Source organism: Pinus tabuliformis, chromosome 1_2, assembly GCF_031772625.1.
Source record: "Pinus tabuliformis cultivar Carrire ecotype Pingquan chromosome 1_2, CPIR1, whole genome shotgun sequence".
In the NCBI taxonomy this organism is placed as follows: domain Eukaryota; kingdom Viridiplantae; phylum Streptophyta; class Pinopsida; order Pinales; family Pinaceae; genus Pinus; species Pinus tabuliformis.
Genome location: NC_142298.1, coordinates 334378813 through 334391342, shown reverse-complemented (window position 1 = coordinate 334391342; position 12530 = coordinate 334378813). Strand labels below are relative to the sequence as shown.

The 12530-nt window shown below is 35.2% G+C and overlaps 1 protein-coding gene across 1 annotated transcript; it reads left to right on the top strand.

Annotated features, from left to right (window-relative positions):
• Positions 1-372: 372 nt before the first annotated feature.
• On the top strand, positions 373-11255 carry LOC149205729 (uncharacterized). The gene is made up of 5 exons (XM_089393540.1): positions 373-619; positions 10116-10240; positions 10432-10518; positions 10612-10704; positions 10877-11255. The coding sequence occupies exons 2-5, from the start codon at positions 10193-10195 to the stop codon at positions 11072-11074; spliced, it is 426 nt and encodes a 141-aa protein (XP_089249666.1). The 5' UTR covers positions 373-619; positions 10116-10192; the 3' UTR covers positions 11075-11255.
• The last annotated feature ends 1275 nt before the right edge of the window (positions 11256-12530 follow it).

The window sequence follows — 12530 nt, the reverse complement described above, 5'->3', positions numbered from 1 at the left end:
TCGCATTGAGGCTTTAGAATTAAACCTAAAATTTATCGCTCTTTTTAATTATTTTTTTTTTGATCTTAAAACTAATATTTCCTCTCAATTTTTTTTTATAATTATATCCTAAATTTTAAAATAATAACCCTTCTCTATTAATTCTTTTATTAATTATATAATAAAATTATTAATTCATACAACACATATTTAACATTTTACTAAAATATTACTTTTACTTACTTCCATATCCCACTACTTCTATGACGTTGCACAAACCTACTTCCATATCCCACTACTTCTATGACGTTGCACCGGTTTGTGCAAATGCTAGTTCTATATACGATGTAGGGTTTCAGGGTCGGCGACAATGCTCTTTAACTTTTTAAAACATTTATATCTTAAAATGGGTTGTTATATCGGATGTAGGGTTTCAGGTCCGCAGATATATCCTTCTCCGAGGGGTTTCAGGAGGGCCTCTTATGCCGCGCCCCCTTTTCAGGTAGACGCATTTGCAAATATTTGCATTGTGCTATTTTTCTTTCCAGGCGGCGGATTGACTTGATCGGTGCACGGACAAAGGTGCATTTTTGGATAACCGATGCGGCTGGTTTAGATCCTCATATGCAATCGGATAGAGGTGAGTCTAAGCCTTGATTTCTTTTGTCCCTCTCAACCCATATTCTCTTATCACGATGTCTTTTTTGTTTTGTATTTCCGCTTCACATTTTCCAGAAGAGGTGCTGCTTATATTTGCTTTCACAGACTCACAGCAGGCATATTTTTTCAATCTGTGTTTTTTTTGGCGCATTTATTGGCTTACATATCGATTGATATTGATATATTTTCCCTCAATTTTTCTAATCTTTTATTTCATCCGAGTATAAAGAGATACATTCTGTAAATGCTTTAAGCTTCGAGAAATATCAGAACAAAAATATACATTCTTTGCTAAGCCTAAAGAAGGCATTGATATTGATTGAAGGGTCCTGTAACTTCTCTAAAATTCAGAATTCTTCTTTTGAGACACTTGGATCATCTTCAGAATACTGACTGTCATAAGAATCCCCATTCGAGGATGCAGAAATATGTTCGTGTAAGATATGACAATCCTTGATTTCACTTCATAACCTTGAACCCTCAGCCAACTGTAGTCCTTCCTTCCTCAAGGTGTCTGCTTCACCATTTAATTCTTTGTAGACATGTTCAAAGCACTCTGAAATAAAAACGGACAGAACATTTGATTTCATCTTCTACTACTACCATTCATCCAATTAATTACTAACAACTGATGAATTTAGTAACACTTGTTTAACAGATTCTTCTCCTACAGGAAAGTAGCACAGTTTGAATTTAAAGGCTAATCGAAACTGTAATCTGAATGTCGTTTGAGCCTATAAACGGACACAATTAGAAAACATGCATAGAACATGTAGATCACTGTCGAGAACCCCTGTTAATGCTATTCCATTATCATTGAATAAAAAGCTGCATCACTAACATATCTCAGTGCAAAATGCACTGCCCCCTTCCAAGTATTAGAACTTGTGTTTTGTGGCAACCTGATGAACTTGCCTAGGCTGCACCATGTACTGAAAGTGTTGACTGCAAAACAAATGTTAGGCCTTGTGTTAACTAAGTACATGAGGAAACCTATCAATTCCCTGTATACAGATGCTCATCAAATCTGAATTAGAATCAGCAAAGTACAATGGATTTACTACCACAGGGTAGTAGCCATGGGTTTGCAGTAGATCATTTGAAATCTCATCAGAATTTCAATTGCATACACTGGAGTAGCCATGGGTTTGCAGTCCATCATTTGAAATCTTCTAAGAATTTCAATTACATACTTTTTCTGTCCAAGGAACACTTCACCTTCACTTTGCTACACCCCTAGAGCCAGCAAGTAGTGCTTCAAGTCATGACAAATTCTCTTGCCAATTTTTCCCTGCACCAGTTTTTGGATTCCTTTTAACTTCCTGTGAGTGTAAGATTGTCTACATATGGGACTAAAACAAGCAGATTAGAATGATCTACCAAATTGTAAAAATTAGAATCTGCATCTGTCTCAGTGAAACCCAAATCTGAAAGTTACTCATCGATCTTGGAGTGCCATGCAAATGGTGCCTGTTTCAACTCATAAAGGGCCTACTTCAACTTGTAAACATGGGTCTCAAGCCTATTCACCTAAAAGCCTCTTGGTTGGTTTATTCATATAACTCCTTAATCAACCTATTAAGAAATGTTGTCTTTACATAAATTTGATATAAAATCCAATGGAAGATTGTTGTGAAAGACATAGTAAATCTGATAGAGGTATATTTAGTAACAAGAGCAAAAGTCTCCTGATAGTCAACTCCTTTTTAATGGGAGAACCGTCCAGCCACAAACCGAGCTTTGCAGTTTTATATGCTGCTATCTGGTGCATGCTTAACCATGCATGATTGTTGTAAGAAAAACTAGAGTCAAATACTGACTTCTCCACTAGTCTAGGCACTATCTCCTACCCATCATTCTTTAGGAGGAGATGTATTCCTCCATCATGGCATTTTGCAGTACTTGCTTCCTTACTGCCGTTACTAGAAGGTTTTGTTTCCATAATGAAAGATATCAGTGCAACATAACTAGGGAACTTTTTAGGAGGGTGGCTTATTTGAAGGGAAGTAGTTGGAGCACCAACTTACTCTGTTGCCTCTTTTAATGTCTAGATTAGCCATCTAGGCTTTCTAGCTGAACTTGAAGGTAAAGAGGCACCCCTTGCACTTCCAAAAGCTTGCTGATCTAAGTATGCGTTTCATGATCTTTTTGATTTCTGCAGATCTGTTTTTGGGATACCAGGCTCTTCTGCCTCCATGGTCACTATTGGAGGTTCTTGAGACTTAGAGGACCATGCATTTTCTTCAAACTTGGTATCTCTACTCACAACTACTTTATGTTGAGATGGAATGTATATTCTATAAGCTTTTGAGGTTTCACTCTAACCTACAAAAATGCCCTTCAAACTAGAAGGTTCCAACTTGGTCCTTTTCCCATCTGGAATATGAATGTAGATAGGACAACTAAAAAACTCAAATATGTGTTACTTGAGGCTTCTGAATTCCTCCAGTCTTATCCTTCAAAATTCTGTGAGGATACCTATTCAAAATATAGACAATGATGAGACATGTTTATACACAGAGACACATGAGCAGAACTAGATCATGAATCAAGGCCCCAAACTACTGAGGGTTGTAGGGAACTATCAACATTTTCTTGATTCTTGATTTCATGCAAAAGGTATCAAACTCCTTTGGTTTTTGTGAATTAAGTCTAGGACTTCCTAGAAGAATCATCAATAAAATATTCATAGTAAATGTTACTGATAAGGAAGTTGAAGAGATGGGCCCACATACATTTGAGTTGATTAGGTCAGAAACCCCTCTTGACCTATGTTTACTGCCAGGAAAACATCCTTTACATGCTGGCCAGGTGCACAACCTTTGCACACTCCTTTCTTCTCAGCCTTGAAGATTGGCAATGCCCACACCATGTTTTTCAAGATTGGCAACATTCACTAGTGCAAGTGACCTAGTCTCTTTTGTCAAAGCTCACACATGTTGTCACTATCATACCCTAAAGTTCTTATAGGATTCCCTTGCAATTTAGGATGAGGACTTGTTGATCTTCAAAGTTAGCCATATATGTAGGATCTATCATCACTGAAATTGGAAAGAGATTTTTAGTTAAGCTAGGTACATACAAAACATCATTAACTTAGTAAGCTTAAGGATATCACTTGATGGATCCCACTCTTGCAACTGGATATGTGGCATCATCACCAAGTTCTACTAAAGGTACTCTTGTTAGAGGTTGTATGTTTGCAGGCTCCACTATCCACATACCAGTCCACATCAGACATGATGTCAGATGACAGGCATGAGACCATTGAGAAGTGTATCTCGAGATTGGATGAAAGCTCATCCACTTGAGCTGATGCTTTTGCACTCTTTACAAGTTGCTTTCCCTTCCCCTTCTTTTGATGACATTGGAAGCGAAGTGCCCAAACATTTGACACTTGAAGCACTTGATGTGGCTCAAGTCCTTCCTTCCCTGGTTACAAGAACCTGGCTTCTCTTTCTTCCCTTTTTAACCCTTCTTAGTTCCTCTTTTCTTGTTGCCCTTCTTCATCTTACTAATGGGGACAACATTCTGCTCCTTCTAGTTGAAGTAATTCCATAGCCTCTTCAAAATGGGAAGTTTTAACTTTTTTTTGGCCTAGATGTCATAGCCAAAAAGTTTCCAAAAAGAACAGGACCTATTTAATGCAATGAGTACTAGCTTTTCACCCTTCACCTCCTCTCAATTGCTGCAAGCTGATCATGGAGATCAATAATCTTCATTAAGTAGGAAACTACAATATCCTTTTACTCATTTGCAGGGATTAATCTTATTTCTTAGCAATGTCTTCTGTTTGTTGTTCTCACTCTGATAGAGTGACTAGAGCATCAAACATGTACTTTATTGTGGTCTTTTTGGTGATGTGAGGGATATAATGATCCTTCATAGATTCAAGTATGACTCACTTGACCTTGGCCATCTTCTTTTTATGATTTACTAATTACACAGGTTTGGGAGGCTCTACAACCAGTTTCTCAATGAAGTTAGACAAATCCTACTCCAACAATATCTTTGTGCCTAGAGGCGCTCACCAGCCTGGTATGGAAGAGATGTTGTAATGTCGTGTCTTGATATGTAAACATTTTGACTCAGTCAAATTGCATAAAATGGAAATGAAATAAAATTAAAAAAAAATAAAAAAATAAAAAAATAAAATAAACTTGAGGTAAAATAGTCAATTTATTGTTGGTGGTTTTGACAACCCATGGTTTTGCTAATGGTATTCTTATGTAAGAATAATTTCTCACTCTAGATCCATCTTAACTCCAGATCTATCGAGTGTCGAGAGGGATCAAATCTATTGAGGTGCAAACCTCTTTTAGAGTGAAAAGAAATTTGATCCCGCCAAATGCTTGGAAGATCTGTAGTTAAGATGGATGCAGGCTGGTTACCTGAGACTTCCCTGGGATGAAGTTAAGAGGGACCTTCCAATCTGTCCATGTATTTGAGATTCACTGTAGACATACTACTGCATTGGAATATCGCCTAAACGAAAGTTAAGACAGATCAGCAGCCTAACAAAGAACCCGACAACTTGAAACTTCACTGTGCTTTTCTCAAGCATGGATCACAGCATCCGATCCCTGGAGCCTCCTGACAGCTCCCTTTCATAGGTAGCAGTCCTACTATCTATTCAAGGATTTTTAGAATGTTTCAACAAACCTTTCTCTGATACCATTATGAATTTTTGTCTAACTCATTGTAAACAGATTCTTCTTCTAGTGGAAACTAACACTGTCTAAATTTAAAGGCTAATCAAAACTGCAATCTGAATCTCACTAAAATCTACAAACACAGTTGGAATACATACATTGGAACACACAGATCAATGTCAAAAACACCTGTTACTGCTATTCCAATACTGCTGAATAAAAATATGCTAGAAAGGATTTTGTGTAAGAACTGAAACTAACCCTATTACAGATCCATACTCTCACTCTTTCTTATAAGTGACACCTAGGGTTTATAAAAATAGATATATTACTTAGATCTCTGGATCTGTGCTCTATCTAACTGATAAAAAATGAATTCAGAAAACTGAAAAATAAAACAGAACTGACTCATCTAACTTTAGCACTTTATCTTTAACCTGAAGTATAATGATAAAATTATCTTATTCTTTTTATGGCTGGTCCATACATGCATGTGTGTGCCCTTATTGCTGGAATAGTAAAATTTTTGATGTGCTCCTACTGTCTATTTATTGCTGCATTCTCACCAACAGATCATTATGCTGTTTGGAATTTAATGCTGCATGGATTTGTGTAATGCTGCTGTAATATAAGGTGCCCAAATCTGCCATGTGTGCTCCAACCTAGTAGAAGATGATCTGGGGTACACTATCTAACAACAATGAGCCAACAAACACTGGTATTTTTTTAAATGCCACTGTGGGCTGCTAGCTTTTAGAGTATTGTTAGGGAAATAAGCTCGGTGTAGTTATTTGATCCTCACCTAAATCTGTTTTAAATCTGATACATTGAGAGTTATTGAGATAGAGAACACGTATGGCTTCCCTTTTTTGGGGGGTACCTTGACTAGCTCCATCAAAGTAATCCCCATGTTCCAGATTTGTCCATAGGAGCACGAATCAACTTTTTATGTGTTGGGGTTGATGAAAAAGCTTTGAAGTTTGAGAAGATTGACTGACCTTGGAAGGCACATTGAAAGAGTTATATACCTGTCTTCAAAGATTTCAACATTTCTATCTTTCTAGATTCCCCATGATACTATTAGAGGAAGGCCTTTGAGGACTGAGTTTTGCTACCACTTTTTAGAGCACTCTTCAGCATAACCTCCTTGTCCACAGTCCTTTATCCTTGTCAAACCATCCATATTTCCTTTATTAAGGACAGAATATCAGTAAGTGGTCTATGTTCTTTTCAACTCTTTTACACATGATACATTTTCTTGGACTTGATCCATTTCTTCTCTTAAGAACTTCCTATGTGGGTGCTCTATTTAAGATTGCCAACTGCATGTAAATAATGAACTTTTGAAAGGTTCTTATCCAGATGCGCTTCCACCATGAGAGTGTGCATTCTGGTCATGAGAGTGTGCATTCTGGTCTGTCCAGGGTACACGATTCTTATCCTAACTTTGGAGTGTAAATCCCCAAGGCTGGATTTTAGACCAGACATGTTCATCATCAGAGTCTTTTATATAGGCATGGCACACTTTTGATTTGTTTATAAATCCTTTTGATTGAATATTTTCTTGGCCTTTGAGTCGTCTCTCTGTTCAGCGCTATTCCAATCCTGCTGGCAAATGGAGGAGTTTCCTGGTCCAGCTGCCTGGTCTAGATTGAAGAGAGTTTATCACTGCTTCTGGCAGCTTGTACTCAGCTCCACTGCTTATCCATGGGTCTATACTGATCTTCGCCTTAGCCTCATTGCAAACCTTCCATGCCAGCCATCTGCCTATTAAAGGGAATGTTATAGTCAGTACTTTCAATAATATGGATGCATTGTTGATTGACTTGTTTGGGTTTCCAATCCAGTCTTCTGCTGAATTGGGCTCAATATATCTCTGAATGTGAATCTGATTCCAGAGGTCCTCTTTTGATATTAGTCTCCACATACACTTGGCTTTTAGGGCTTTCCCGAAGGAATGATATTCGATATGTAATGCATGTGGGCTTTTTTGTATACCTTTGTTTTCTTAGCAAAATATAGTCTTATATTATAAAAAACAGATCAAGTACTGTAATTGCTTTCTCTTTGCATCCATGCTAGAAGAGCCAATATATCAGATTGGGCATCATATTTGGAATGTCTCATGTCATTCTAAGGACAAAATCCACAACAGTAATAAGATTCAATGTTTGCTTTTATTTTTATTGTGCTCTTTCCAGCTTTGTGGCTGGAATGTGTTGTAGGTCCAATTGAATCTGTATTGAGTTCAACCTGATTGTACAATGTATTTTTCTAACTTTCTACAAATGTGTTGTTTATATCTAGTATAAGCAGATGGGGGATAGACTCATGGAGTACTAGGCTTGTGCAGTTACATCCTGTAATTAATCTATTAAGATTGGTTCTGGTCTCCTTAAGTCCATATCCAGATGGGTCATGAGGGGAATGCAGAAGTTGATTTTGTATTCTTATCGGCACTGGGTCATAGATCCCACGATCCTTCATTTAATGTCTAGTTTTTGTCAATAATTAGGTTTTGTTCTTTAGATACTCCAATCTTTAGTTTTAACTTTTAATGTTTAGTGTTCTTTTATGGTGATTATTTTTTAGTATTTAGATCCTGTAATGATCCTTCTACTATGATTGGTTCTTTTTAAATTCTTTTCTAAATCCTTGATGTCAAAGGAACACAATTTCATTATCGAGTCAGGCAAGTCTTTGTTCATTGGAATTAAAAACATTTTACGGAAATGAGAGTTCTACCAGGAAAAAATTTAGATAATACAGTTCTGTAGTTTGATGCTACAACAAATTTTGTTTGTGCTATCACTGCCTTGTTTGGTTATTGGTATCAATTCTACTTTGGTACTGCATTTAGATACTTCAAGCTACATCATTTCCACATAAGATTGATAGGAATTCGACTATGTAGTGATTATAAAAAACACTGTTGTTTATCTATCCTATTTTAGTACTACCACACGACTTGCAATTGTGCTAAACATAAAATACGAAATAGTTAAAATTTTGATCCATTTTTTGCTTTTGTAAGAAAACAATAGTTTATTTTAACCAGTGTTCCATGAGGATGTGTCCCCTATGGTGGGGTGCACGTATCCACGCTTCCCACACACCTAGGATGGGAAGATGCTCAGGGACACGTTTCCCCACGCCCCCTTTTAGGGAGACACAGGGAGACGCAGGGGGAAACGTTTCCCTACTGTGGGGATGTGTTTCCCAAAAGGGGTGCTTCTGGGCAGCTCCCCTAAAAAGGGCTAGGTGCTCCCCCTTAATTTTGCTTGAAACAATAATTTATGAGTGGGAAAGCTCAACATCCAACCCTAGGGCCCTATTAATTGACTTAGGATGTTTGAGAGTGGTTCTGACCTCATTTTATTTCATATGGAGAAAGTAAATTTCAGATTCCACTCAAAATGCATCAGACATAACAATTTTTAGGATTTCAGGAATGAGCGAATTGCGATGTTTCCATTGGGCTCTATTATATATAAGGGTTTGGAACTACCATTTAATCAAGAGCACCAAGCCCTTGAGGGGGGCCATGTTCTGCTTAATTTTTTTTCTAGTAACTGTTGTAATATAGAAATTAAAAAAAATTATAAAACAACCATAAAAAAAAAATTAAAATTAAAAAGAACAACACATAACAAATATCAAAACCTAAACTAATTTGCAATCTCTAACTCACTCATTCGAGTTACCAAGCTTATGTCTACTCAGCTTGCTGCGCAGCACTATTTGACTTACCAGTTAATTGTTGCACCTCCTCCTCCATGGCACTCCTAAAATGCTCATTGGCCATTTTTAATCGTCAGTTTTAACTTTCGAGTCTTGAATTTAGATATGGATGACCTTAGACTGATTCTTTGACTTTCACTCTTTACTTTTTTTAAGTTTGAGTTATATCAATTTACTATTCCAATCTTCAGGCTTAAGTATCTACTATAGTCTATTTTGGTTAGTACTAATTAGATTCTAGAATCACAAATTTAAATTTTAAATCAATTTAGAATCTAGAATGATGAATGATGAATTTAATTTTTAAATCAATTTAGATTCTAGAATGTTGAATAATGAATGATGAATATGGATCAATCTAGTTTATTATTGAATCTCATGGTGTATGAATGAATGATGTATGTATTAGTATGAATGATGAGTATGGATCAGTGTATTTCATTATTTAATTCAATCATGTACGGATCAATGTATTTATGCTTTCATTATTGAAAATATATATATATATATATATATATATATATATATATATATATATATATATATATATATATATATATTAAAAAAATTATATACCCCCATATCCCCCTGCCCCCTAATTTTACCTAAAATTTGAGGGTACTCTCACACGCCCCCCCTGTGCGTCACCCCAGACATGCATCTCCCTATCCCGGAGTCTCGGTGGAACATTAGTTTTAACTTGCCAACATAGAAGGGTTGAAAATATAGTATGACTTCATATTGAAATATGACCATGCCCTTCAAATTTGATGCCAGGTTGAAGAAGTATTTTAGGAAAAGTATTTTGAAGTGTGTTATAGTGTTTGCCTTTTAGAAAATGTTAATCTTTTTTCAAGCTTTCTTTTCAGTTCTTATAACTGATTTGTTTGTTTTACTTTAGTGGTTTATTTATAATAGTTAAAAAGGCTTACGAGATTTAATGGAAACCTTTTATACCCACACCAGATATGCCAAAAAGACCTTAGACGTGTGAATGCCAATTTTGATGCACCGTTCATATTGTGCAGTTGTGATGTTTTTTGTTAACGATTGTGCTGAATAGCTTTGTGTCGAATGATGCAGGTACCTTCAAGACAATTTATACCACATACGGGAATCACATGAGATGGATCTAGATTTGAAGATAGAATTCTTCAAACATGTTAACTAATGCATTCAACTGTCCAATGTTCTTAGGTAGCGGTCTTGTAAGATTTCTTCTGACAATATCTGGTAACAAGAGTATTATTGTAATCATTAAAATGTTATAAATAAGATATATGAAATAAAAATTCAGGTATTGAATTTTTCATTAAACATTATTTAGAATGTATTAATACTTATAAGTATCTTAGACATGTATTTGTGTGAAAATAAATTGAATTGGTTTATGTTTAAGGACAAGGCATCCAAGGCGAGGTTAACCAAGACAAAAGTCACTCATCGTAGTGGCCAGAAAGGTTTAAAAGCACTGATAACAACCTTTGTAAGTATATTAAACATGTGATATTTTTTTAATAAATTTTGTACTAGAAGAAAGTCATTGTTATCTAATTTCTCCCTATTTACTGATTGATAGGAACTAAAATATGGAAGACCTCCAAATCATTTGGAAAAGGAGGTGCTGCAGCAAAAGAGATGGGTTGAATTTGTTGTTTGGATGGACTCTATGGTATGTAATCTTAGTTGGATTTCCAATATGCTTTTAAACCATATTTTCATTTTATTTTTTAGTACTATTAGATATTATATCTTACCTCGTTTTATGGTTAACATTGTATAACAAAAACATGTGTTGTATTATGTAATTAATACTAACATGTAATATTGATTTTTTTTGTCAGAATGCTATAGGTAATGATTGCCAAGACGATGATCCAAATTATGTTCAACATATATCAGGAGATGATGAGGATGAGGATGAGGATGATGATGGTGAAGGAGGAGATGATGATGATAGTTGCGGTGTTGGTGATGATGTGGATCAGAGTAATGAGGATGGTCAAGATGATCATGAGGATGATCTTGGTGGTGGTAGCTAGGCATGCACATGCATTGTTTTTTATGAAGAAATTATTGTGTAGAATGACATTGTTATGTTTAGATGGGTGTTGTGAATTTACCCTATATCAATGAGACATTTTGATTTTGTAATCATACGATGAGTTTGATTTATGTATGTTGTTAATTTATCGTAGAATAACGATATTCATGAAATATTTTGATTTTTTAATCATATTTGAATTTTACTTGTTTTGATTAAAAATAATACTGATTTTATTAGTATTATGTTGCTATTTTATACATGTTTTGAAAATTGTTAATGACACATTGTTATTTTTTTGGATGGATGTTGTCAATTTCTCTTAAATTTCTTTACAAATGATTTTGAATTGTGATATCTGCTTTAATGATATTTAGAAACTATCATATATTTCACTATGAATCTATAAAGGGGGTCATATATGTAAAGAAAAATATACTCTATATAAGAAGTCAAATGCGGATGTAACCATGGATGCAAAATTGAAAGTAAAATTGGATGTTAAACTAGGAATTAATACAAAATGCAAACAATTGACATACAAAGTGTTTTAAATTAGAAGTGAAAAATTGTGCAATAGTTGACACAAAGAAGGGAACAAAACATGGCATACAAAAGGATATCAAATTGGGCAAAAACAAGGACACATAAATGGGCACCAAATTAGATGCAAAAAAAGACAACAACTAGATGCAAAATAAGATGCAAAGTTGAGCGTTAAAAAGAAGCAAAAAACGTTACAAATTAATATGCCAAATGATGATGCAAATAATGGGGTAAATTTGGGATGCAAACTTGGGTGCAAAAAAGGAAAAAAAAAAGATGTAAGAAAAGACATAAAACAAGATGCAAAATGGGGCTGAAAAAAGGTGAAACCAAGGATGCCATATTGGATGTAAAAAATGATTCCTAATCACATGCAAATTTAGGCTCGAACTCAGACACAAAATTATATGCAAATGTGGACACAAAATGAGGCAAAAAAAGATGCAAATTTGGATGGTGAAAACGATGTAAAACTAGACACCAAAAAAATGCAAAATTGGATGAAAAAGTTGGTGTAAATAATGGTGCAACATTGGACACAAGTAGACACAAAAAAATGACGCAAAAAGGGGCATAAAATAGCTTAAAATTGGATGCAAAACTTGGTGCAAAAACAAATACAAAAGTAGACGTAAAAAATGGCTCTAAATTGAATGTACCATTAGACACAAAATAAGATGCAAAGGTGGACACAACACATGACTCAACATAAGATGCAAATATAAATGCAAATTTGGATGCTCAAAATGATGTAACATTAGATGCAAGAGATGGTGTTAAAAATGATGCAAAATTGGATGGAACAAATGACGCAAAATATGGTGCAAAATGAGATGGGAAAAATGGAGACAAATCAAACGAAAATGTGGATGTAAAAAATGGTCCAAAAAAAGATGCAAAAATGGGCA